The sequence below is a fragment of the Euprymna scolopes genome, chromosome 2 (genome assembly GCF_053919585.1).
Source record: "Euprymna scolopes isolate OS-2025 chromosome 2, ASM5391958v1, whole genome shotgun sequence".
In the NCBI taxonomy this organism is placed as follows: domain Eukaryota; kingdom Metazoa; phylum Mollusca; class Cephalopoda; order Sepiida; family Sepiolidae; genus Euprymna; species Euprymna scolopes.
In genome coordinates this window covers 78038570-78066112 of record NC_136483.1, presented here as the reverse complement: position 1 = coordinate 78066112, position 27543 = coordinate 78038570, and the positions used below count along the sequence as shown (strand labels likewise).

At 35.5% G+C, this 27543-nt stretch overlaps 1 protein-coding gene across 1 annotated transcript in view; it reads right to left on the bottom strand.

Annotated features, from left to right (window-relative positions):
* Positions 1-27276, bottom strand: part of LOC145292773 (uncharacterized) — a 43128-nt gene extending 15852 nt beyond the window's left edge. The window contains exons 1-5 of the mRNA XM_080138811.1: positions 27030-27276; positions 7188-7435; positions 5978-6041; positions 3850-3980; positions 735-853 (exon numbers count right to left, since the gene is read on the bottom strand). Coding sequence (XP_079994937.1) covers positions 735-853; positions 3850-3980; positions 5978-6041; positions 7188-7435; positions 27030-27201 — 734 coding nt within the window. The 5' untranslated portion in view covers positions 27202-27276. The remainder of the gene's footprint in view (positions 1-734; positions 854-3849; positions 3981-5977; positions 6042-7187; positions 7436-27029) is intronic.
* Positions 27277-27543: the final 267 nt, after the last annotated feature.

The following is a 27543-nucleotide window of genomic DNA, read 5'->3' as shown; positions in this document are numbered from 1 at the left end:
TTTTAAATACGTCAGGAATTAAATTTTCTTTCAGCTGATTCCCTACTTCCGAGTTGGAAGTTAGCAATTCTTTTGGAAGTCATACTCAAGCATTTTAAAACCAACTTTGACCTCTTGTTTTAAATAACCTTGAAAAAAATAATGTTTGTGCAAAATTTACAAATCATTCAAGTCATGAGTATTGAGAAAAGTACAAACAAATGAACAAATAAACGATTTGGAGCAATTTTACCCCTATAACGCCCCCTAGGGAGGCAACCAGAGTTATCTTATAAAATCCATTCTGGCAAAAATTTACTTTCACTATGACTAATGTTTGTGCAAAATTTAAAAAATATTCAAGAAGTAGTTATTGAGAAAAGTGCAAACAAACAAACGGACAAATGATTTGGGGGCAATTTTACTCCTATAATGGTCCCTAAGGAGGCAACCAGAGTTATCCTGGAAAATCCGTTCTGGCAAAAATTTACTTTTACCATTGATCTCTCCCAAAAGATTTCCTACAGAAATTTTTCCATCCTTACAAATACAACATTATATATTTATATATATTTAATGATTGATGAAAATAAAAATCTCTTTCCGAAAACAGAAAACAAAATAATCACACCATTTCTAAATTGAGTCATACTCGTAAAAACAAGCAAAACTTTTAAGATGAAAGTTAAAAGCAAATTTAAAGGAGGACAGGTTGACATAGAGATGCAATATCCACTTCAGAAAAGAAATGTCACCTAACGTGTCCGACAGGAATTATTTTTTCTAGGAGATTGTCTGGCACTGACGCTTCTTCTTGGCATTCTTTTCGCATGCACTCCATGAGACCAAGACCTGAAGACAGTCCACCAGCAACCTGCAAGTGAAGAGGATGAGGAATCGATGAAAAAAAAAAAAATGATATTCACAGAATTGTGGTAGAAACTTCAGAAATCATAAACATTTAATTGTTTTTCCACAAACAAACATATACTGCAAGAAAAACATAATAGAAGAGCAGTTGTGTGTATATATGTATATATATATACAATTGTATAAATACAACTTTGTGTGTGTGTGTGTGAGTTCGTTCCTTATAGATTCCGAAACGACTGAACAGATTTTTTTTTAAATTTACAGAACTTTAGTGTATAAGTCTGGGAGTGATCTTAGTTAAGTTTTGTCTCAGAATACCCCTAATAATTACTGATAATCGATAATCAAAATCGTTATTTTAATTTATCTATCATCGGTAAAGCCATTTTTTCCATGTCGTTGCTTAGCAACAATGATAGAACAATGGACCATGAAAATTCAACTGTGGGTAAATTGATAGCATGTTTTTTTTTTGCATGACGTGGTCTGTAGATTCATACTCTGCACGTAAATTTCTTAATTTTTTTCATTAACTGTGAAGAATTTTATAAAACTTGAAAATTTATGTGTTTTTTTTTTGTATGATGTGGTCTGTAGGTTCAAACCCTGCACATAAATTTTTTAATGTTTTTTTTCGTTAACTGGAAACAAGTTTATATAAAATAATTTTATAAAAGAAACAGTAGGTTCTTTAGAGTGAAATATAAAATAACATATATTTTGGACTAAATTACTGCATGGAGCTTTGTGAAGCTTCCTCCCAGGCGATTTCACGGATTTTGATGACAATAAAAATATAGGAGTGTGAAATATTTGTTGATCATCATTCAATCCCGGGCAATGTCGGGTCTCCCTGCTAGTATATATATATATATATATATATATATATATATATATATATATATATATATACTAGCAGTTCCGCCCGGCTTTGCCCAGGCATTATGTACTGTTCATAAGGTTATGTGCATATGTATATATTACAAAGTGTGAATATGTTAAGTAATGCCTTTCTGTATTAACTATCACAGAGAAAAGGCAGACAGACATTTTCACTTTTATAGATATATAAATAGATAGATAAATAGATAGATAGATTGGATGCAATATATAGTAATGATTTAAAAAGTATAAAAAAAGACTCATGCGCCACCACCGAGAATCGAAACCAAAACGTTCAGCTCATGATTTATTTTGCCTCTGCTGTCAATGACTGGGCTATGAAAACATGCTTACTGCGAGGCTAAAAATTAAAACATGAACCAATAGCTACTACCTTATGCATTCGTAATGCCGGTGCTCGACCTTCACCTGGTAAATTTCATTTTTTTTAATTTTCACACTTTGCGCCGATTTTTCCAGGTTAAAACCCAAATATAAAGTTTCGCATGGATTCAAATACCTTACATATGATGTTTCATGTCTATAGACCAAAATCTCTAGGAGGAGTTTGGTAGGCAAAATTTGTTAAAAAGCAAAATATATGTATACATAAATATATATGGAAACAATTTTGTGTTTACTATAAACTTTTTCCGCAAATATTATGCAAGTATAAATCATGTAGAATATCTGCATGAATATAATTACACGTAATAGTTAACTAAAGATGATTATCCCATTAGAAAACCGAAGCAACTAATAGGGAATTAATTAAAAGTAATGTTTAAAAAAATATGCAAATTAGCTAGATCTTTGGCTAGTGAATGCAATTCCACAACCCATAGATAAGAAAATTGCATTTTCTTTTTAAATAAATAGAAAAGAGAGGTTTTAATATGAATATCAATGCACACAAAAGAAAAACGAATTTATAGGAGTATAGATATAGTGTTGGAATGATTAATCAGAATCAGCAATTGTAAAAATCGCAATTTTTAAGGTATTGAAATTAGAAATTACCTATTTTCTGATGCCAAAAATAATTAAAAAAAAATTTTTTTTTTCTTGTTTGCTTATGCTTAAGACTTAATTTTCTATTGCTGATAAAATAAATATTCATTTATTTTAAGCAACCAGTGAAACTAAAATCTATAGATCATCCCCCAACAAGTGTAATTTTTATGTTTGCAAAAATATATAGTCACATGTTATATGGGTTTTCACACAAATCCGAAACAAAAAAAAAAAAATGAACAACTCTATAATTAAATACATAGAGGTTTTAAAAGAAGCAGAATTGGTAGTATTATTGAAATATTTTAATATTTACTTCAACAGTGTTCCATATGAGCTTAATAGTAGCATGAAAACATATTTGTAGCAAGCAAACTGCACAAAAGGTTTATATAAGTGTTCTATATTTTCCCCTAAAAAGTAATTTGTGGGTTTCTAAGACTAAATTAGTTTAAATCATCTATATATATAAAAGCGAAAATGTGTCTATGTATGTTTGTTTGCATGTATGTATGTGTGTGTGTTTGTGTGTCTCGCAAAAACTTTTGACATGGGTCACGGATTTTTTGCCAGATAGGTATCATTTTAAAGTTCCAACCTTTGCCCAACCAATATCGAAAAATTGGCCAAAGACATTCATTCCTTCACCCTGAAATCATCAGTTTTGTACAGGGAGGGATGCCGAAAAAATCGTTCAAGTGTTTTTAAAGGTTTAATTTTATCCGTTATTAAGTGTATGTCCCTTTGGCGTAGGGGTAACATGTCGGGCATTTTGTTTTTGCCTTAGCCTCGATGTTTCGGGTTCGAGCCTATCTTTCTACCTAAACTTTTTTTCCTCTTTTACACATTTTTCTTTTCCTTTTTTTTTTTTTTAACGTTTGTTCGCTGTTTTGCTTTGTTTTGGTTTTTCCAATTTTTCTTAACATTGTGTTTTTTTTTTTATAATATTAAAACAGGATCACCCCCAAACACCCGGGCAACGTCGGGTATCCCCGCTAGTTAAAATATAAGAGAGAAATGGATATAACAGCACACATCTACTAAAACCTTGGACCATATTTACAGATTTTTTTTTTTTTTTATCAAAGAGAAATCTTTTACCATGTTGTCCAATTTTCCTGGCCAAGTTTGTTTCGTAGGACTTCGTTTTCCCACCCACAATTGAAGGGATCCATCTTCAGAATATGTGTAGCCATTTAAATGTGTTCCATATGCAAGAATTCCAAACAGACCTTTAAAAAAAGATGAGAAAGGGGAAAAAGGAAATAAATATTTTAAATCTGCAATTTTTCTTTCCTTCACTCTCTCTATTTCCATTTGTCTACATCTCTCTATTTTGGTTTCCTTTTGTTCATAATCCTCTCTCTCTCTCTCTCTCTCTCTCTCCATTTATTTCTCTTGCTCTCTCTTTCTCTCTTTATCCTTCTCTCTATTTTCATTTGTCTCCATTCCTTTAATTTTAGTTTCTTCCTCTTCCTATTTCTATCTCCCTTTTTCAATTAATCTTCATCTCTCTATTTTAGTTTTCTTCTCTTCCTACTTGTCTCTCTTTCTATTTTCTTTCTTTTCTCTCTACCTCCCTCTCAACGTTTCTATCTTAAGTCCCTTCTTTTCATACTTGTTTCTCTCTCTCTCTTTCTCTTTATTTCTTTTCCTTGTTTTCTCCCTTTTTCTCTTTTCCATTTCTCTCCATCCCTCTATCTTAGTTTCCTTCTCTTTCTACTTCTCTCTCTCTTCTTTCTTTCTTGGTACAAAGAAAAAGAACTTAAAATACAAATCAATACAATCTGACAACCAACCAAAATTCTAAGGTGTTATATTATTAATTCCTTTCTATTTTAAAAATTAAATTCCTTAAAAAGGTCATCATTTCATACACAGTATGCCTGTGTATACAGCCATTATTGTTGGATCCTGGTCACAGCGCCAAATTGTTAGATAATGAGGAAGTCTTAAAATGTACATATAAACCGCAACATTGGACCGTTTTCAACAGCAGCAAGGGTATACTGTGTTTTCAATAATAAAACAAACGATTCTCTTTGTTGATATAAAAATAAAATGCATTTTATTCTTACAATCAGCATATAGCAGAGAGAGAGAGAGAGAGAGAGAGAGAGAGAGAGAGAGAGAGATGTGGGTGGCAATCATTTTGTCTCGTAATCCGTCTTCCCAATTCTGACCTTAACTTTTGTTTATATTGACTGCATGCCTCTTTTCCTTTGTTTAGCGTTTGACATCATCCAGTCAAAATGTCGTTTTTTTTGTTCTGCTTACTAACATTTTATAACCTGGTATTGCCTGAGCTCCATTATTCAACATTATTTTTTGAATTAAAAAGTACTTAGAAATTTTTTTTTCATGTATTCATCAACAATAAATCTAATCTGGAATAAACATAAACCATGACTCATGCACTGTATTAGTAGCTTTTTGTTACTAATAGGTCACCACTTATCAAGGTCCAAAGGCCATTCAGGGATAAGGATTAATGAGTTTGTCATGTGGACGGTGAGACAACGTCTTGAGGATTGGTAACAATGGCTGAAATTGGATAGAATTTGATTATTCAAGAAGACAGTTCAACAAAAATTTGTTTACATTAAATTTGAAAATGATCATTCAGTCAGCTTAAAAGCAGCCCCATGATATTGTTTTGCAGATGGGTGATTCTTGGAAAAAAAAACTTTGCTCATGGAAGTTATGTTTAATTTTAAGTACACAGAGGAAGATACAAAAATTATTTACAATGGTTATAGATAGATGAGTTCTTTTGAATGTTTTACAGGGACTAACTACAGATTGGAACCCAGTCGAGCATCTACAATATTCATAAATAGTTGAATGCATGGCTATCTTCTCTCATCAACATGACATTTTTCATTATTGTCATTTGAAACTTGGAAAATTTTAAATGAATAGAAAAATACATTTTCAATCAAAGCTGGAATAATAATTCAGTCCACATAGCACACAATGATGCTATGTGATAGGCATAAATAGTAGCTGCTGTACATGCAATGTTATCTTTGTGCATACAGTCACTTTGTTCTTTGAATGTAAATAATCGTTTCTCCTATCTATCCCACTTCTCCACCAACTATTCATCAATAATTAAATAAGAAAATCCATTGAGAGATCTGTACATGAAAAAAGGGATTAAAGCCTCTCTTGTCAGATCCCCACCACCATGTGACAGTTTAAAATGAGTTGGAAAAAATGTACTTACAGATGGCTGCACGTTCAATATCCATCAAAAGGGGTCCACTGAAGGAAGGTCTGACGTCATATCGCTGAGGAAGTAGAAACAAAAGAAAAACAAAGGAATTAAAAGTTTTGTATGATTATAACGGATGTTGTTGTTGATAAAAGAAAATGGCTGCTTCTGGAATTAACCCAATGTTAAAATGTGTAAATAGGATTTTAATTTGATGTTATGCAAACTCATTGCCCAATTAAATTAAAGAAAAAAGCATTAGTGTAGCAAATTACACTGACTGAAATCAGAAATAATGGTATAATAACGAAATCGCAAAGACATTGTTGAGGTCTATCAAATGAAATTTTTCAAAGATTTTGATCTGCATTTTCTTAGTATATACTAGCAGTGAGACCCGACATTATTTGGGATTGAATGAGGATCAAAAAATTTTCAACCCTTCTATACTTTTATTGACATCGAAATCGGTGAAATCACCCATTTTTGGAACATTAATACATTCTTTCCTTAGTGATTATGTTGATGTCTTTGTTTATTATGTTTAGTACAATTTTAAATGGTTTAGTAGTCATCTTTTTTACATTAGTCCTCAGTAAACCGTCTATGTGATAATAAATATGTATATAAATCCAACTGTTTCTTCTCTAGTGTCCTTTTACCTTTATTTATTCCAATTCTTATTTTGGTAATGTTTTCACTTGAAATGCGGGTTTCAAAATCCACTATTCTACATAACTGTCCAAGTTCCTGCTGAAACATGGACGAAGAAATTCTTTCCTCCAGTTTGAAGTTGAAGATCCATTTGATCATTGCAGTCATTACACCAAAGTCATTGCAGATCAGAATTGTCATTGCCATATAAATGGCAGAGCAAAACATTGGCTGAAAAGACTGTCCCAAATCTTGAAGGACATGTATCTAGATGTAAGGATTGACAGTAGCTTCCTGAACCCTTCCCATCATGCAACATAACAGTGAGCAGTGATATTGTGCTTGCAACCCTAACCCCTATTCAACATGTCACCTAAGTTGCAGAAGATAGCTTCAATATCAAGATGAAGTTATTTGAAAATACATGTTTTTTGTTTGGTGTCATTCTAAATCTGTTCTTTTCAATTGCTATAACTGTGGTGCTGAAAATACAAATAGGTTCATTTGATATGCATTTTTACTTTAAACATAAAGTAAGTAAAAAAAAATGGAAAAGGTTTCCACCTACTTCATCCCTCCATCCGGATAATGTCCTGAAGACATTTTTGTCTCTCAATTCTTGCAGGAGATAATCAAGTTTTGCACTCCTTTCCTGTACATTCCCCAGATTTTCCAAATGGACGACTGAAGAAGAACTCGTCTTTTCTAAGCGGAAAATGTCGGTGTAGGATTTCAATTTTTGCCAAATTTCTGGACGAATAAGGCCAACTTGTTGACCTTCAACCACAAAAGGAAAACATTTGCTACGAGAAGAATCTGCAAAAAAAAAAAAAAAAAACACACACACACACACATAAAAGAATTGTCTTTTTATCTATTATTATGAAGTGTTTTTTTTTTTCACCTATTTCATATGTAATACTAAATTGACTTTAATTCTAATACATTCAACATGTTAGAATCTTAGAAAAAATATAGCAAGAGTGCACTTTAACACAAGTATTTTTATGTATTTATTTTCAAAGGAATGGTACTAAAGAAAAGGGAAAGCAATCCAAAAGTAATGCTTTTTTTTCCTCTCTAACCAATTTTTCTGGTAATTTAGAACAAGTTTAATAAAGCAACAGAAAACACTAAATCACAAAACATTTATTGCAAAAAAAAAAAATGTAAAATGCAACAGTTAAATAGGAGTATTTTTAGTGTTTTTTTTTTAAATACATTTCTCTAATCTAAGTTAACGTGCATTTTCGGAGATTTAAAAAATAAAAATTAGTAACAATATTTAAAAATAAATTATTTTTTAAATTTTACAAAAGAAATGTAACATTCTATATTTCAAAATAATTATTTTTTAAATAAATACTTTTTTGAAATGCACAAATACAACATTCAGTTCATTATGAAATGGATGGAATGTTTTTTTTTATATAATTTTTTACTTTTTTGTTTTCTGAAGAAGAAATTTCTTTAATTAAATAAAATAAAAGTCTTAAGAATTATAACAGTCATTTTAGAATATTTAGAAAAACAAACATTAATTTTGAATTGTCTTCTCTTTTTGCTAATGTTAATCTTCTGAAAATGAAAACAAAATAATACTTCTGGTGAGTAAAAGTGCACTGGTGTCAAAAATGCAAACGCATATTGCCTTTTTGATAAATCATCAGGTCAGGAAACTTCACATTTGCCAAGCTTCTTAATAAGTTATGTAAAAATAATTTATTTAAAACCAAAGAATGTTGTAAAAAAGATATTTTTATGCATATTTTAATCGTTTTAAATGATCTTCCACGGAATATTATTCGGAAAATTAACATTTATTCTAGTGTTGCTTCTCATTTTTTTTTTTTTTTTTTTTTTACACAGTGATCACCACTTATCAAGGCCCGGAAGCCACTCAGGGATAAGGGTTATTGCAAGTACATTACGTTAGTGTGGAGATTTGATGGAGTGTTTACTTAAGGGGGCGGTTCATTAGGAATTTGTTAACATTAGACTTGAAGACATCCAAGTTGTAGTCCGGAGGGAAGCAGGCAGACGGAACAGAGTTCCACAGGCGTGCAGTTCTAAGAAAGAAGCTTTGTTCATGGAATCCGCGTTTTGATTTAGGCACAGATATAGAGTGGGGGAAATTTTCCACAGTGGATTCAGCTAGACGGGTGTTTTTCGTGAAAGATTGGCGAGGGGGGACCAGAGATTGGAGTTCAGACGAGCACCTGCCATGAAAATAACGATAAAACAAGGATAGGCTCGCAACGTCTCTTCTGTGGGAGAGGGGTTGCAGGGTAGAGAAAAGGGCATCCCCCACTAAGCCACGAAGTCTATTTTGTACTCTGTCAAGGCAGGATAGGCTGTTTTTGGCAGCTCCTGCCCAGATATGGCAACAGTATTCCATCCTTGGACGTACTTGGCTTTTATATAGATAGAGAATTGCATCAGTAGTGAGATATCTTCTGGAGCGGTAGAAGGATCCCACCATCTTTCCAGCGACCTTGGCAACAGACTTGATGTACGTGTTCCATTTCAGATCAGGAGTAAAGGTCAAACCCAGAAGCTTGTCAAAACACGGGGCCTCACCCAGACGAGAGTCATCCATCACAATTGATGCCAGATGAGGATCAGAGCGTTGATGATGTAAGGATAGGAGTTTGATTTTGGATGCATTAAAGGTAACTAGCCACATCTTCCCCCACTGAACCATGCGCTCGAGATCAGAGGAGAGAGAATCAGAGAGAACTTTGTCATTTACAGCCTTTGATGTGTTGCCGTAGATGGTCGTGTCATCAGCATAGATGTCAACGAATGATTTAAGTATGTGTTTAGGGAGGTCATTGATGTAGATCAGGAAGAGAGTTGGGCCCAGGATTGACCCAAGAGGGACCCCAGCATTTATATTGCAGGCCTCCGATTTTTGTCCATCTACCACTACTCTTATGAGCCTATCGGAGAGAAATGATTTAATGATTGAGAAAACATTTCCAGTTATACCGTAGCTGGAAATCTTGTGAAGTAGACCCTTATGCCATACCTTGTCGAAGGCCTTTGATATGTCAAGAGCAATTGCCCTAGAAAGGAAGCCTTTGTCAACAGATTCACTAATCCTGTGGGATATAACCGTCAGCACATCTGCGGTAGATCTTGCAGAGCGGAAACCATATTGTGTGTCACTAAGAAGGTTATTCCTGCTGAGGTGGTTGACTATTTCTCTATTTAATATTGATTCCAGCAACTTACTCATAACACACAGGAGACTTATTGGTCTGTACTGAGAGGGAGATGACTTATCACCTGAATTCTTAAATACAGGGCAAACTGATGAGGTCTTCCAGGGGTCGGAAAGCACTTCTCCTTAAGGCAGCGCTTAAATAGTTTCGTAAGTATGGGAGCAAGTTCTGGTTGAAGCTTTTTTAACACTATAATTGGGATGCCATCAGGGCCAGTTGCTTTACTGGAATCTAGGTTTTTTATTAGCTTGGCGACCTCATGCACGGATATTTGTATGTTACCTAGCTTGTTCTGTGTTATAGGAGGAAATATGGGGAGTTGATGGCCTTCGTCGCATAGGGTAGAATTAGCCGCAAAGTTCTTTGCAAATAGTTTGGCCTTGTCTGATGCTGACGAGATGACCTCTGGTCCATTGATAATGGTTGGGATAGAACGCACACTTCTGTTCAGGATCCTATTTGTTATTTGCCAAAACTGGTGGGAACCAAGCCACTGATCAGCTACCTTGGATTTAACAGACTGGGCATATAGCTCTCTTGCATTTTTTATTACTCTTTTACAGTGGTTGCTGGCAGTCCTGAAAGCAGCTTTAGTCTCAGTGCATCTATTACGTTGGTAGCTATGGAAAAAGTGATTTCTGTGCGCGATAGCAGCAGCACATTCTGGGGAAAACCATGGCTGGCTTTTAGGTTTTTGTTGGAATTTTTTAGATGGTATGAATTGGTCAATGCCTACAATTAACCATTCGGTCAGATCTGATACTATAGAGGACACTTCCTTTTTAAACATGGAGTGCAGAGGTAAATCAGATATGAATGTACGGAAGCTATCCCAGTCAGCCATAGAGTATCGGTATACAGTACGGTGGAGGGGTACGTCTGGGGGCTTCTTACATTTCGTTTTTATCTTAACTGATACGACGGAGTGGTCGGAGGATCCTAGAGGAGAATGAACGGTACATGAACATAGCTCAGGAGAAGTTGAGAGAAAAAGGTCTAAGAGGCTTGCATATTGATCGGGTGTATCGGGCACACGGGTGGGTTCGTGAACAATCTGAGTGAGGTCATAAGCAATGGCAAAATCATGACAAAACCTCCCCTCATCATCTGTCTTATTTGAATGGGTCAGCCATTCCACGTTATGGACGTTGAAGTCACCACAGATGTGGATGTTAGCCGAGGGATGTGAAGACAGTATGTAGTCTATTTTCTCAGGTATGCTCTTAAAGATAGTAACTCCGCTGTTGTGGGGCCTATAGAGGGCAAATATAAATGCAGTGGTGTTAGCAAGTGCAACCCTGAAGCACATATAGGGTAAATTAGGATCTTCTCTAGAGATATCCCTGCCACACGGGAAGCCATCCTTAATGTAGGCACATATTCCATGCCCATGGCGATCTTGGGTGTCAGATTTAGCTGTTAAATTGGAGTATCCATTAATTATGAACTCATCTAGGGAAGTGGTCGGCCCTATTCCAGTTTCACTTAGAAATAATATGTCCAGTTTCGTCTCCTGTAATTGGGTTTCAACCTCTGGAAGGTTGGAACGTAGACCCCTGATATTGGAGAAGATATCTCATCCGCCCCTCTCGGACAAGGTGTGAAGCCACTTGATATAAGGAGCTAACAAGAACAAAAGAAGAGATATCTCATCCGCCCCTCTCGGATCAATTAAAATATGCAACTAATTTAGAAGTTGATCTAGGTTCAGTTATGGATTGGGGTACAAAATAGTTTGTTTTGTTTAATCCTAATAAGACAGCTTGTGTTTTTCAATTCTAGATATATCACAGCACGCATTATTTATTTACAAACATCAAAGAGTTCAAACACATCTTTTTTCAGAAAATTGAGCATGAAAGATACTCCCCTAACATATGTGATTCAACTTGTCCTTTTCAGGACATATAAACTACTATATCTGATATAACCTTCACTCTCCACTGCTGTCTGCCACCTGAGACTTCCTCTCAGTCTGCTACTCCAGTTCCTGCTCCTCCTTCCAACAACACCTGCTCAAGCGGTTCCAGCTCCCTATTCCAGTGCCTATCAATGTCCAGCTCCCTGTTCCATTGTCATTTTACACAGTCGGGACCCTGTGACACCTCACTATACCTCAGGGATATTCAAATGTTAATCTTATGAGGCGTCCTGCCTCGCACTTAGGACAATCAAGATACACTATCCCATTTCCTAATGATATTTACCTTTTTTGTAGTAAATAAAATACACAATATTAATTATCTTTTAACTGTTCATCTGTGTTTATCATCTCGTTGCTATAGCCGTTACCTTGCATCTACTTTCTTCGTAGTATGATTGATCGGCACCCACCTATCAGCCCACTGCAACAGATATGTCTCTTTTCTTCCTGAAATTCTCATTGATGGCTAAAACTTCTTGGTCTTTTTTTCTTATCAAATCTTTCTTGGAGTTTATATATTAAATCCATTGCTCTTTCTGCTTCTTGTAAAAAGTTTGTTCTCTCTACTACTCTAAAACTTTTCTCACACCTGAGGCTCTTCCCTATCTTTACAAATCTACAATAAGAGTATTGTTGTCATATTTAGGCTGGTGAATCTCTGTTTCATTTGAGGGTTTTTGATAGGTGTCGAAACATATCTATAATTTGATTGGCCACACTCTTTCTTCTTCATTACAACTTCTCTCTCATAGACATGATGTTGCTAATCTCAGTCTATTTTTACAAATATTTTTATGGCAATATGGCAAGTGTTCTTCAGAATTGTCTGATCTATTCCCTGCATCTTTTGTTTCAGCTCATTTGACTTGTTGGTCTAGTGGTCTCCATCAATTCACTGTTTTGATATCTCATTGTAATACAGCTTCCTATTTCAGTAGCTCCTTTACAAAAGCTGTAGGCTTGCTGCTGTTTTCCTCTGACCTGTAACCTTGCTTTTTTCTAAACTAATGCTGTATGTGCTCACCACTTATCTCGGCACTGTTTCCAATCGTTCTGGACTTCTCCTTGCCACTGGACTTAAGGAGAGGTGTGGTTGGAGATTGTGCAACACTTGCCACACAATAACACGTGCAGCTGCCCCTACTGGAAGTATCCTTTGTCTTCCAAGACTGAACGAAGGCATCGGAAGCCGATAATCATCTTTTGTTCTTGTTAGCTCCTTATATCAAGTGGCTTCACACCTTGTCTGGACCGATTTCCAAGACTTTGCTTCTTTTCATCAAAATTATTCTTTGTTCCAAGTTTTATATCTTTTCATCAAAATTATTCTTTGTTCCAAGTTTTATATCTTTTCATCAAAATTATTCTTTGTTCCAAGTTTTATATCTTTTCATCAAAATTATTCTTTGTTCCAAGTTTTATATCTTTTCATCAAAATTATTCTTTGTTCCAAGTTTTATATCGACTATCTTTACTGGTGGCCATCTTAAAAATAACCTTTACACTGAAGTTTACACGTTCATGTGTACAAGAGAGATATTACAATATTGCATTTAAAATTTCCTTGGAAACTGCTATCATTGAAATCACATTAAATATTTTTTGCAATTATATTATTTTTTTTGGTGAAAATATTAAATAAACAATGCTTAACTCAATGATAATATTGTTAATTTGAGAAATTACTTTTTTTTTTTTTTTTTTTTGAGTTACACTAATTTCATCAACACAGACTTTAGGGGCTTCTTTCATAATGTTCCTGAAATATATATTTTTTAATTTTTAATTGTTAACATCGACAATGCTTTATTCTCATAAAAAATAAAATAAATTCACGCATTCTTTTAGTACTTAAAACTATAACTTTAGTAAAATTGTTTTTGTTTACATAAAATAATACATTTCAATGGATTCATTATATTCTGTGATCGTTAATTAATAAATAGTGAAAATTTCATTAAAATTGGTTGATTTTCAAAATTTTGGTGAATTTTTAGGTGAAGCGAGGGGCCAAAAATGATTTGGGGGATCGACCATTCATTTTGCACATATATAATGAAAAGATTAAAACTTACTTGACACTCATTTAATAATAATAACATCTAAAAAAAAAAAATGGTCTCAACAGATAAAAAAAGAAACTTTCAAGGAAGTTCAGATTTATAAATTTTCAAAAATAAACTAGAATATTTTTTCAGGTCAAGAAATTCAATTTCAGACAATAATAAATTTTATTGAAATTTGCTGCAAAGAAGGTGAGCTCCCTCTACTGTTTTAGAAAATTACTCATACCAGAGAGTATCCTATATCTTTACAAAGCCACAATTTGCCTATGCATGGAGTATTATTAGCATTACAAGTGTATGCTGTATTTTCGTGGACATCGGCAATATTACATACCTAATGTGTTTCAACAAGTCATATCTTTTTTATTTGTTGGTCAGTTTTTAAAAGAATTATATTGAGAGAAAGAGAATAAAATAAGCATTCCAATGATGTTAATTTATTTTTCTTTTATGCGTTCAATGTTTTTATGTTCCAAGTTAAAAATGAAAAAACGGTAAAATGACGACAACAAAAAGGGAAACTTTTTTCAATGTTTTCATTTTATACGTTACGTTTGGATACATATGCACGAGGTTAAATTTGATTGGATATGGCTGAAATTTTACAGGCTATATAAACATAGATGTCCATTTCTATGGTATTTTATTTTTATTATTACGACCACAGGAAGCAAAGTTACAGCCGATCAAAGTTGACGAAGAAGATTTCAAAATTGATAAGATAAATCGGCATATATCATCCATTTTCATATAGATAATAGTTTCAGAATTATTTTCATGTATAATATGTAAATATTTGATAATTATTAATCGTGTGGAAATTTCTTTAAAATGTTATCTTTTATAGAAATTAACAGAAAAACGGCTCGCTAAGCGCTAATGCTAAAATAATGCGCTGAACTGACAAAAGTATTCTCTTAAAAATAGAAAACTGTTTTTCTGCTTTCGTCTTACTTGACTAGTCATTTCTTATTCTGAGTTTGTCAATTTAAAAAAATTATTTTCAAGTTTTTCAAATTTGATTTCCAAACAATACTATATTGAAACAAGATTATTTATGCCATCTTTCATGTTCGCTGTTCTTTTTTTTTTTGGTTTTATTTTTCAGATTTTTAACATCGTTCGTTTTGCATCATGTTCGTTTTTTCTTTGTTTGTTTTTTTCCATCACGTCCGCGTTTTGTTTTTGTTTTTCCGATTTTAAGAAATTTTAACATCGTTCGTTTGCATTATGTTCGTTTTTTTTTTTGTTTTTTTTTCCCCGATTTTTTTAAAGTTTTAACATTGTTTTTTTTTTAATATGCGAAGTAATACCCCTGTTTAAATATTCTATATTTGAACAGGGTTATTACTACTTTGCTTATTCTATTTTGATTTACCCCCCCTCTCCAACACACACACACACACCTCTAAACACCCAGGCAACGCCAGGTACTCCCGCTAGTAACAAATAAAAAGTACTTGTCCACTTATGCTACCATGCTGTAATAATAACATTATTATTTAGAAACCCATTCTTAACATGGGGAAGGAAATGTGTTTTGTTAACTATTCTGTACTTTCACCTAACAATTAAATAAAAAAGATATTATGAAACTGGAATTTATTTTTAACTCATTGTCAAGACCATTTTTTCGAATCTGTAAATTTTTTTTTTAACCGAGGATATCATATCAAAATAATAATAATAATAATTAGGCGGATCGATAAAGAATTTCATTGTGATGCAGTTTGTAAATTTTTACCTTGTTTCCACCTTAACATTTTTCTTTAAAATGACTACCTTTAAAAGGTTTTCGGGTATGCTGAAAACGAATATTGCCTTTAAATTTTCTGCAAATAAGTAGCTTTCCGGATATTAAGCAATATCATTTCTTATATTATTGCTGGTGGCCATCTTGGTATGCGCATTTGTGCATAGTTTCTCGGGGTTGCGTTTGCGCGCTTGAGCGTACCAAGATGATCACCAGCGATAACATAAGAAATGGCATTGCTTAATACCCGGAAAACTACTTATTTGCAGAAAATTTAAATGTGGTATTCGTTTTTAGCATACTCTAAAACCTATAAAAGTAATCATTTTCATTGTTAAGGTGGAAAAACGTAAAAAATTACCGTTTTATTTCTTTGTTTACATAATTAAATTTTCAGTAAAACAACAATAGAAATGACAAAAATTACCATCAACTGGTGAATATATAGTTGTTGCTTATCAGGATTTCTGGTATCCTGGTACTGTGAAAGTTACATCGAAGATTCATGTAGAGTATGATTTATGGTTGCATCTCAGAAAATAGGGGTGTATTTTGGGCCAGATAGCGAGGATTTACAAAACTGAAAATTGGACTGGTCCTAAAATGCATAAGTTCTGGTCGACTATGGGAATTTCCATCTTTTACAGAAATTCAAAATCTATATGAAAAATTTTCTTCGATTTATTTCTGAGATTAATCATATCTACTTAATTGTTTTTTGTTTTTTTTTCTTTGAAGGGGAGTAGTAAATACCAGCCATGAATGCTCTTTAGGCATTCAATGACTACACCCAAGATTAAGCTCTCCTTTGGTGAGGAGGCAGGAAAATACCTGCTCTCAATAAAGCTATATTTAAATACTACTATAATACTTAGTTTTGTTCATGAATAGACATCCACTGTATGATACCATGTGCTAGTTTAAAAAAAATTGAAATTTGTACATCTGAATTTATAATTCATAGCTTATGGTAAAGAGATACATCAGATTTGATTGCATAATTAAAAAGAGCACACAATTTTACATAAGAGTGCCAAGTTTCATGAGAATAGCTTGAAAAATAAATAAATTTCTTGAAATGTTGAGGTTTGTAATTTAGCCCACTTTTTCTTAAGAAAAATGTCCCCGAAAAAGCCTAAATTTTGACACTTAAAATTCTCATAACTTTTGAACTACTGATGGTATTTGCATAATTCAAACGTTTTTAAGCATCTTTTACATATCTCTTTTCATGCAAGTTGATAAAATAACAATTATCTAAAAAAGAAAAAATCAACTTGTAATGCTAGTATTATTGCCACATCTGGGCTGATGCATCTAGCACTAGTCTCTTCCTCTTAGACAGGGTCCATAAAAAAGTCTCAAATCTAATAGGTTTTGTACTACCAGTCAAGCTCCAATCTTTATCCCTGTGACTGTTTTACAAGTATTTTAATGGAATGTGCTCTGATGAACTCATAGCACTTGAACCTCCTCAACGTACATACTCTTGACTAACACGATGAGCAGAAAAATCCCATTCCTTCACTGTTGAGGTCCCTAGATACAGGGAAGCCTTGAATTCTAATAAGGTAAAAGTGTATTTTCGGTGCATAAATTTAATGACTTAAATAAAATCATAAAAAGCTATTATTTTATTTTGTATTTGTATTATTAGACCCAATGTACAACAACAGCAACACAATATTAGAGGGAATAATTGTCAGCATAATGAGAAACAAGTCCTCATTAAAAAACCTATTGCAAAAAATAAATTCATGGACATAGGATAAAAAAAAAAAAAAAAGATCCTGGGATGTACAAAACTGACTGTGCAATGTCCCCTGGTGTATTTCCTGTGAAAGTACTTCGATTCATCAATTTCAATGACTACTGAGTTTCCATTGACATCTATGCCATCAATTTTGCCTGGATTATTGGTCAACCATGTTTCGCATTCGTCATAGTGATTTTTTAAAATAATTGTCGTACTGCTAGTCATCGCAAATAGTTGTTTATGTCAGAGATATTTGAAAGTAATGCAGCTAAGTTGAAAACTTCATTTTGATTTCTCATTGGAATTACAGTGTACGGTGGGACAATCGCAGATGGCGTATGAGATCAACCAGTCATGATGGCTAAAAAAAGAATTAAAAAAAAAAGAAAAAGAAAAAAGAAATGTATTGAAAACTTGGCACTTCTTTGTTATAAGGGTAAAATTTGAAATATTGAATTTCAATAGTATCTACTTAATTATCATGTCAGCGAAAATTGAGTTTTGCTAAATTGCAGTTTTTAGAAAATAATTATTTCCCTTGTTACGATTTGAACTCTCCAGTTTCTTTTTTAGCGGAACTCAATTTATGCGAATTGTCTTCGAAAACTATTTTTATTAATAATTAATTTTCTACCTTATTGTTTTTTTGTAATTTTTGGATATTTTCATTTAAGAAATTACCATTTGTTTAACTTAAAATTCAAAACTTTCGATATTCTCTATTATAACAAAGAAGCATCGAAAACTTTAGCTGCTTAGACTTTAATTTGCTGCTAATACATGTTTCATTTAAGTCTTAATTTACACACCTAAAATGGACTTCTACCCTCTGATAGTTTTTTTTGGTGCTTATTCAATTTAATTTACGATTTTTAGTGATTTTAATGCTAAATGTATTCAATGTAAGCCTGATTTTGGTCTAAATACTTCGAATTGAGTTATCCTTCCCCTTATTTATGTTATCATGGCTTATAAAGTCACTACAACTCGCTTAGTCATAAAATTTGATTTTCTTAGTTAAAAAAAAAATACTACTTGATCAATTTACATCATTTTTGGAATATGACATTCGTTCTGTGATGAGTATGCACAGCATAAAGATTTTTCTGTACTTTTGTTCTTTAAATAAATTTAATTCTGAATAAACACCGTTTCTTTCCTTGGACTACGAGTGTGCTGAAAAAGAACTCTTTTTAGTCTACTTGAGCTCTCCGGAAGAGAATTAATTCCCTTGAACATTCTCTTCCATGACGTTTCAGAATTTTGAGATGAGGATTGGTTATTCGTATTATTTTGATTCATCAGACTACTGTTCTCATCTTGAGTGTGATTTTCATAACGTTTCGGTTGATGAATCCAAATAATACGGATTCTCTTCCATGTTCTTTGTGATGTTCTAAGTTAAATAAAGCTTCCCAAGTTTAATCCAACTTCGACTTTTTCATTACAATTTATTTAACTTAGAACATATAAATGGAGAAATACCTCAGACTCGATTGACTGGACCGCACAAAATCGAACACTGCAGATATATGGATATATTAGAAAATCTTTCTACACTTTTCTGGAGCAGGTATCCGATTCTGAGCCTTGGATGAGTTAAAACTTAATTTTATTGATCAACCTTGTTTCTCTGGCTATCTATAAACACATTTCAGATGTGAACAATTATCAAGTGGCTATTAATGTTCTCAAAGGGGTCTAGCCGAAAAACAACATCTTCTGCCAATATTTATTGGCGATTCCACAACAGGCAAATGAGAACGTGGACCAATATTTGCAGTCTCTGAAAAAACTCGCTAAAGACTGTGATATCCAGGCCGTGATGACTACACAGGTGAGGAGCAATTACGTCAAGAATGTGTTTATTAATGAGATATCGTCAACCCATATCAGACAGAGACTCCTTGAAAACAGAATATTAAATTTGCATGTGGTGTACGACCAGACTTTCACACTAGAAACAGCCCAGAAAGAGCTAACTTCTTACACCAAATTGGACTTCTTGACAGCCTCAGTGACCACAGCTGAAATTGAAGAAATTGTGATTGACCAGTTGGTATGCACTGAGCAACTTACAGTAGTGACCCGCTACAGTCTGAAATGTTTCTTTTGTAGAAACCCAAAACATGGCAGGGCGAGATGCTCTGTCAAAATTCTATATGTAGGAACTATAAAAAGGGTTATTTTGCACGAATCTGCAGATCACTGACGGTGTCTGCTATAGACTACAGTAAATCTCTTGTGGTAATTCAGTTCCTTTGTGTGCTTTTTCGGAGAGACTATCTCATTCATCCTTATCTGGAAAAATTAAGGTGAAACCTATGCGGATACTCGTTGATAGTAGAAGCTATGAACATTTCATCCCTCCTGATAAAGGGGACTGGTTATTGTTCCAAGTTCTGAGAGAATTTTAATAGCCAGCAGTTTTCATTCGTCCTCTACTCTCAAACATTGTGTTATCTCTTTAAGTCTGAATGGAAGGTAGTACGATAATATCAAGCTATCAATTATGGCCGACCTATGCAGTTGTGGCACTATTTGTTTGGGTGCCACACCCACTGTAGTAACCCAAATATTCTTGCTGAGTGATGAGACCAGTCATGTAAGAGTTAGGCAATATTTTTCCCATAATTCCATTCTTACAACTCTCTTTCTTGTTTGACCAGCATGCAGTGAACATGCATATTTTAGTGCCTTTGTGGAGAGATGAAGTGGGAGCACCTCTTTCCTTCTATGAAAAGAATTAGCTAAGGTAGCCTAGCTAGGGTAAAAGAAGGCAGTTGTAATTGTTTTATTAATGTATAATATATGATATTGTAAAATAAATAGTTAAGTTCTTTGTTTACAAACCTGTGCTGTGTGTCATTTGTCACCATCCAGACCAAGCTGACATCACAGCCAGATTGACCCAAGAAACAGTGAGCTGAATTGGACATCAACAAAGTACAAGTCCACATCACTGAGGTATGTCTTATTGTTTTTGGAATACCGTTTGTTAACACCAGCGGGCCCCGAAGTTGTTCACATGACGAAGCAAGTAACTTTCCCTGACAGACAACCATTTGTTAACACGTGGGGAGCAGAAAAGTCCCAATGACGGTCAAGTAACATCCCGCTGGCAAACAGATGAATTATAATTTGGTGCTTATCGTTTGATCATGTCTAACACCCAGGGAGCTGGTTTTTTCAATCAAGTACCACTAGCCGGCAAATGAACATTGTCATACAATGATATCATTCCCAGGCATAAATTTTTAAGTCAACATCCTTCAGTGGAAATACCTTTTGGAGGACACCTTCCCCCTATTACTGTTGACCATTGACTGACCACCATTAAAAATGTCTCTTACCCTTTTCTGTTTACTCCTGACTGTCGCCAATTGGCAGTTAAATCTAGGAGACATACCCTACCAGATGCAAAATTTATTCAGTCTGAAATATCCCATATGCTAAAAGAAGGTATTATAGAGCCCTCTCAATCCCTGTACTGTACACAAACGCTTGTAGTATTCCCTGAAAATTACAGGAAGAGACTTGTTGTTGATTACTCCCAAATGATAAACCGATTTACTCTCCTCTGCACTTATCCTTTTCTTCAAATAGAAGACGTGATAAATGAAATTGCCATTTACCAAGTTTTTAGCACTCTTGATACAACCAGTGCTTATCATCAAGTTGCCATCAAGCCAGAAGAATGAAAATATATAGCCTTTTAAGATTCTGGAACAACTGCCTTTAATCCTCAAAGTGGAGAGATATAATGAAATCATTTGTGCCCGTCTGAGCTCCAATCTCTAGTCCCCCCCTCGTCAATCTTCCGCGAAAAACACCTGTCTAGCTGAAACCACTGTCAGTAATTTTCCCCATCCTTTATCTGTGCCTAAATTAAAACGTAGATTCCATGAACAATGCTTCTTTCTTAGAAGTGCACGCCTGTGGAACTCTCTTCCGTTTGCCTGTTTCCCACCTGACTACAACTTGGATGTCTTCAAGTTCAACATAAACAAATTCCTGATAAACCTCCCCCTTAAGTAAGACACTTTATCAAATCTCCATTACTAACGATTACTACAATATTATCCCATTGACTACTGTACACACAATAACCCTTATCCCCGAGTGGCTTCCGGGCCTTGATAAGTGGTGACTCCAATACAAAAAAAAAAACAAAAAACAAAAAAAAACAAAAAAAAACTGAATTCCTACACTTCCTTGCTCTCCTTTCTCAAATGATCGCCAGAGAGACTCTTCAGAGGATATTGATATGTTGAATCTTCGACGCTCTACTAGAATTTGTCAAAGTCTTCCGTATTTAATTGAAACCCACCAGCTTTGAACTATTGTTTTGTTTTCCTTTTTTTCCAGTTTAAGCAGAAACCTGCTCCTGAGATAACATTTAACCCTTTTTCCCCACAATAATCATACGGCTTCGGATTTTCCTAAGTGGTAGCAAATATTCTGAAAAAGAGGACTATTTTTTTTTAGTCTTTGTGCTCTTCAGAAGTGAATTACTTCCCTTGAACATATTTTGAGGTTGTTACCAAAATTCGTTTTATTGAGTTACAAATATATTTAAAAAATGGAAATGGAAAGAAAAGGTAAAAGCAAAGTCTTGTACTTGCACAGAATAAAATACAGGGTGGAACGATAAATTTGTCGCCCTAGAAAAAATGACATGATTCCATTTCCGTTTGATGAAAACCGTTGACTTAAAAATTTATGCCTGGGAATGATATCACTGTATGACAATGTTCATTTGTTGGGAAATGTTACTTGATTGATAAAACCAGCACTCCGCCCCGGGTGTTAGACACGATCAAATGATAGGCACCAAATTATAACTCATTCGTTTGCTGGCGGGATATTACTTGACCGTCATTGAGACTTTTCTGCTCTACATGTGTTAACAATCGTTTTTCTTTTTTTTGTTGCAGACCATCTACTAGTTAGCTAGTTGTGTACAAATCCCAGGAGCGATAGGCGCCTTCTATCATGTCTTAAAGTGACACAATGTCAAGCGAGATTGGAGATGCACCGCTGTATAACTCATGCTATCTACCAACCTAAGTTATGAGAACAGGACCATTGTTAGCACCCTCAAAATGCAAATCTGGACGGTTCAATGCTTGAGGGCACAGGCACAGCTCAATGAAGTTTCTGGCCACAGTTATGGTCTTTGGTGTGCTTTCAAGTGAGGGCCACATCATGCCACCTCATATCTTTGAAGTCGGTTTGAAAGTCGATGTGCTGAAAAGTGTGGTAATCCCTGGTGCAATCAGGTGGCTGCTGGTAGATCCTAGGTGTGACAGTAGGACTTGGCGCCGGCCCACAAGTCCAAAGAGATCTAGGCTTCAGAAGAAGTGCTCACTGCCCCCCTCCTTCTCCGACTTGAACCTGCTGAACTAATTCGTTTGGTCATGTTGATAACATCACCAACATGATCTCTCACAACACCATATCCAGCCTGATCGCCACTATCCGCCGAGTGTTCACCGAGCTCCTACCAGCGCTTCCGCGAGACATAGCAGAGAAAAATTTTCTTCAACACGAACCTAAATAGTAGCCTCTTACGTTCCAACTGACAATATACAGTGTTTGGGATGAAAAGCAGTAAAAAAAAGAAATAAAGAAAGCTACGACCTCCGTTCGTAAACCTAAAAATAGAAGATGGAAGCAAAACAACATCAGACAAAGAAAAATCAGATATACTAAATGATTTCTTCCAGAGCGTTTTCACCCGAGAAGACGATGGTCCGCTACCCGACCCACCACCTACTGAGTATAACGTACCTTTAGAAACATTTGAAATCTCTGAGGAAAAAGTATGGAAACTACTCAAGAACTTACAGACCAACAAAGCTGCAGGACCAGACGGCATCAACCCTCTTTTTCTTTCAAAGGCTGCTGATACCTTGGCACACCCAGTATCACTGCTTTTCCGTAAATCTCTGCTAGAGGGACAAGTACCACAGGACTGGAGAAAGGCAACAGTCTCCCCCGTCTTCAAGAAGGGAAGCCGACTACAAGCGAGTAACTACAGACCAATTAGTCCCACATGCATACTCTGTAAGGTGATGGAAAAACTCGTCAGGGAAGAAGTTATAAGGCATTTAAGGGAAAACCACCTTATTAGCACAGAGCAACATGGCTTCGTACAGGGGAGGTTCTGTACTACTCAGCTTTTTTTTTTTTTTTTTTTTACACAGTGATCACCACTTATCAAGGCCCGGAAGCCACTCAGGGATAAGGGTTATTGTAAGTACATCACGTTAGTGAGGAGATTTTATGAAGTGTTTAATAAGGGGGGCGGTTCATTAGGAATTTGTTAACATTAGACTTGAAGACATCCAAGTTGTAGTCCGGAGGGAAGCAGGCAGACGGAACAGAGTTCCACAGGCGTGCAGTTCTAAGAAAGAAGCTTTGCTCATGAAATCCGCGTTTTGATTTAGGCACAGATATAGAGTGGGGGAAATTTTTCACAGTGGATTCAGCTAGACGGGTGTTTTTCGTGAAAGACTGGCGAGGGGGGACCAGGGATTGGAGTTCAGACGAGCACCTGCCATGAAAATAACGATAAAACAAGGATAGGCTCGCAACGTCTCTTCTGTGGGAGAGGGGTTGCAGGGTAGAGAAAAGGGCATCCCCCACTAAACCACGAAGTCTATTTTGTACTCTGTCAAGGCATGATAGGCTGTTTTTGGCAGCTCCTGCCCAGATATGGCAACAGTATTCCATCCTTGGCCGTACTTGGCTTTTATATAGATAGAGAATTGCATCAGTAGTGAGATATCTTCTGGAGCGGTAGAAGGATCCCACCATCTTTCCTGCGACCTTGGCAACAGACTTGATGTACGTGTTCCATTTCAGATCAGGAGTAAAGGTCAAACCCAGAAGCTTGTCAAAACACGGGGCCTCACCCAGACGAGAGCCATCCATCACAATTGATGCCAGCTGGGGATCAGAGCGTTGATGATGTAAGGATAGGAGTTTGGTTTTGGATGCATTAAAGGTAACTAGCCACATCTTCCCCCACTGAACCACGCGCTCGAGATCAGAGGAGAGAGAATCCGAGAGAACTTCGTCATTTACAGCCTTTGATGTGTTGCCGTAGATGGTCGTGTCATCAGCATAGATGTCAACGAATGATTTAAGTATGTGTCTAGGGAGGTCATTGATGTAGATCAGGAAGAGAGTTGGGCCCAGGATTGACCCCTGAGGGACTCCAGCATTTATATTGCAGGCCTCCGATTTTTGTCCATCTACCACTACTCTTATGAGCCTATCAGAGAGAAATGATTTAATGATTGAGAAAACATTTCCAGTTATACCATAGCTGGAAATCTTGTGAAGTAGACCCTTATGCCATACTTTGTCAAAGGCCTTTGATATGTCGAGAGCAATTGCCCTAGAAAGGAAGCCTTTGTCAAGAGATTCACTAATCCTGTGGGATATAACCGTCAGCACATCTGCGGTAGATCTTGCAGAGCGGAAACCATATTGTGTGTCACTAAGAAGGTTATTCCTGCTGAGGTGGTTTACTATTTCTCTATTTAATATTGATTCCAGTAACTTACTCATAACACAGAGAAGACTTATTGGTCTGTATTGAGAGGGAGATGACTTATCACCTGAATTCTTAAATACAGGGCAAACTGAGGAGGTCTTCCAGGGGGTCGGAAAGCACTTCTCCTTAAGGCAGCGCTTAAATAGTTTCGTAAGTATGGGAGCAAGTTCTGGTTGAAGCTTTTTTAACACTATAATTGGGATGCCATCAGGGCCAGTTGCTTTACTGGAATCTAGGTTTTTTATTAGCTTGGCGACCTCATGCACGGATATTTGTATGTTACCTAGCTTGTTCTGTGTTATAGGAGGAAATATGGGGAGTTGATGGCCTTCGTCGCATAGGGTAGAATTAGCTGCAAAGTTCTTTGCAAATAGTTTGGCCTTGTCTGATGCTGACGAGATAACCTCTGGTCCATTGATAATGGTTGGGATAGAACGCACACTTCTGTTCAAGATCCTATTTGTTATTTGCCAAAACTGGTGGGAACCAAGCCGCTGATCAGCTACCTTGGATTTAACAGACTGGGCATATAGCTCTCTTGCATTTTTTATTACTCTTTTACAGTGGTTGCTGGCAGTCCTGAAAGCAGCTTTAGTCTCAGTGCATCTATTACGTTGGTAGTTATGGAAAAAGTGATTTCTGGATGTTATGGATACCTGGACAGAAACTCTCGATGCAGGAGGAAGTATCAACATTGTCTAAATGGACTTCATCAAGGCCTTTGATTCCATGCCTCACTGTCGCCTCCTGACAATGATTGAGTCATATAGCATCTAGGACAAAGTCCTCAACTGGATTCAGGTGTTCCTAAATGCTAGGCAACAGTGTGTAGTAGTAAACGGAGCAAAATCAAGACCAGCACCAGTAACGAGCGGGATACCACAGGGAAGTATCATTGGCCCAATGTTATTTGTCATCTACATAAACGACCTACCCAAACTCTGCGAAAATGAAATGAAGCTGTTTGCAGATGACACAAAGTTGTTCACACATAGTGACATCTCAGGAGCCACAGACAGCCTACAGGCTGACCTAGATCACTTGCAGAACTGGTCACAGGACTGGTTGCTCCATTTTCACCCACAGAAATGCAGCGTCCTGAAACTAAGGAGCAGGAGATCAGAGGCTAAATACAAATTGAAAGACAACTCGCTTGGACTGATTACACTGGAAGAGCATGATCATGAAAAAGACCTAGGCGTCTACATCGACAACAAACTGAGTTCCAAGGAACATGTAGCTAAATCCATCGCAAAAGCAAATAAAGTTGTGGAGATCATTCGCCGCACTTTTGACTTCCTCCCGAATACAGTCTTTGTGCAACTGTACAAGAGCCTTGTGCGTCCTATCTTGGAGTATGGCCACTCTGTCTGGCAGCCACACCATAAGACCTTATGTAGTGATCTGGAAGACGTACAGCGACGAGCAACCAAGCTACTGGCGTCACTGAAGGACAAGTCATATTCTGAAAGATTGAGAACCCTGAGACTGCCCACTCTTGAGCATCGGAGAAATCGTGGTGAGATGATCGATCTCTACAAGTACATCCATGGGATCTATGATACAAGAAAGCCATCTTTTCAGATCGCCAAAAACAGCGCAACCAGGGGGAACAGCCTCAAAATCATAAAAAAACACTGTAGGCTAGATGTCCGCAAAAGGGACCTTCTCACAGAGGGTTGTCAACACATGGAATGATCTCCCAGATGCAGTTGTACAAGCACAAACGGTAAACGCATTCAAAAGCAGGCTTGACGCCCATTGGAGATTGCTGCCGAGTTTATATTGTCCATCCTCCTAAATGGAAGTGCAAATTCCTGGGTTTCTGTGCCACGCATGCCACAAAGTTGTCTAGGAAATTTTTCCCTTGGAACGATGAACAGGTCCAAAACCTGGACCTTAAAAATCTATATGTCAAAGTCAAAGTAACACAATCACAACACATGAAGCGAAATTGGCTTGATATTCTAAGAGTCTCTATAGTACAATTGAAATTATACGAAAAGAAAAAAACTATTAAATTAAAAAAAAAAAAATGCAGAAAAAAACTTTTTCTTTTTGTTTTTGAAAATTTTTTTAAACAAAATTATTATTAAAAGAAATCTTTGCTTTCTTACCCGGTTTTGCAAAATTATTACATTTCCGAATTATGTCGAAAAAATCGTGTTTTTCTTCTGTCTTTGTTTCTTTATTCCAATTGTTTGAAATCGACATTTTTTGATCGAAACAAAATCGAGTAAATCGGCAAAAGCACAAAGACGAATGAAAGCGAGAGAAAAATAAATTCATTTGTTTGTAAGGTTATAAATAGTTTATTATTAACGAATTTTGTCATCACCAAAAAATGTCCGATACTTTTTCTATTCTTTTTTTTTTTTAAATAATAACTAATTGTTTTTATTGAGAAAAATTATTTTAAAACGAAAATATTCAATGAAAAAAATAAATTTTAAAAGAAAAGTTTTGCAAAAAGGAAAAAAAAAAAAAAGGCTCTCGTTAGTTTCGAATTTTTTATTTTTTTTATATATTAATAGATATTCATCAAGGCCCAAATTAAATTTTGCGTCGTGGTTATCTCCCTTTGATTATTACGCACAATAGTTACTTCCCCTTGATCATTTTCAATTTCTT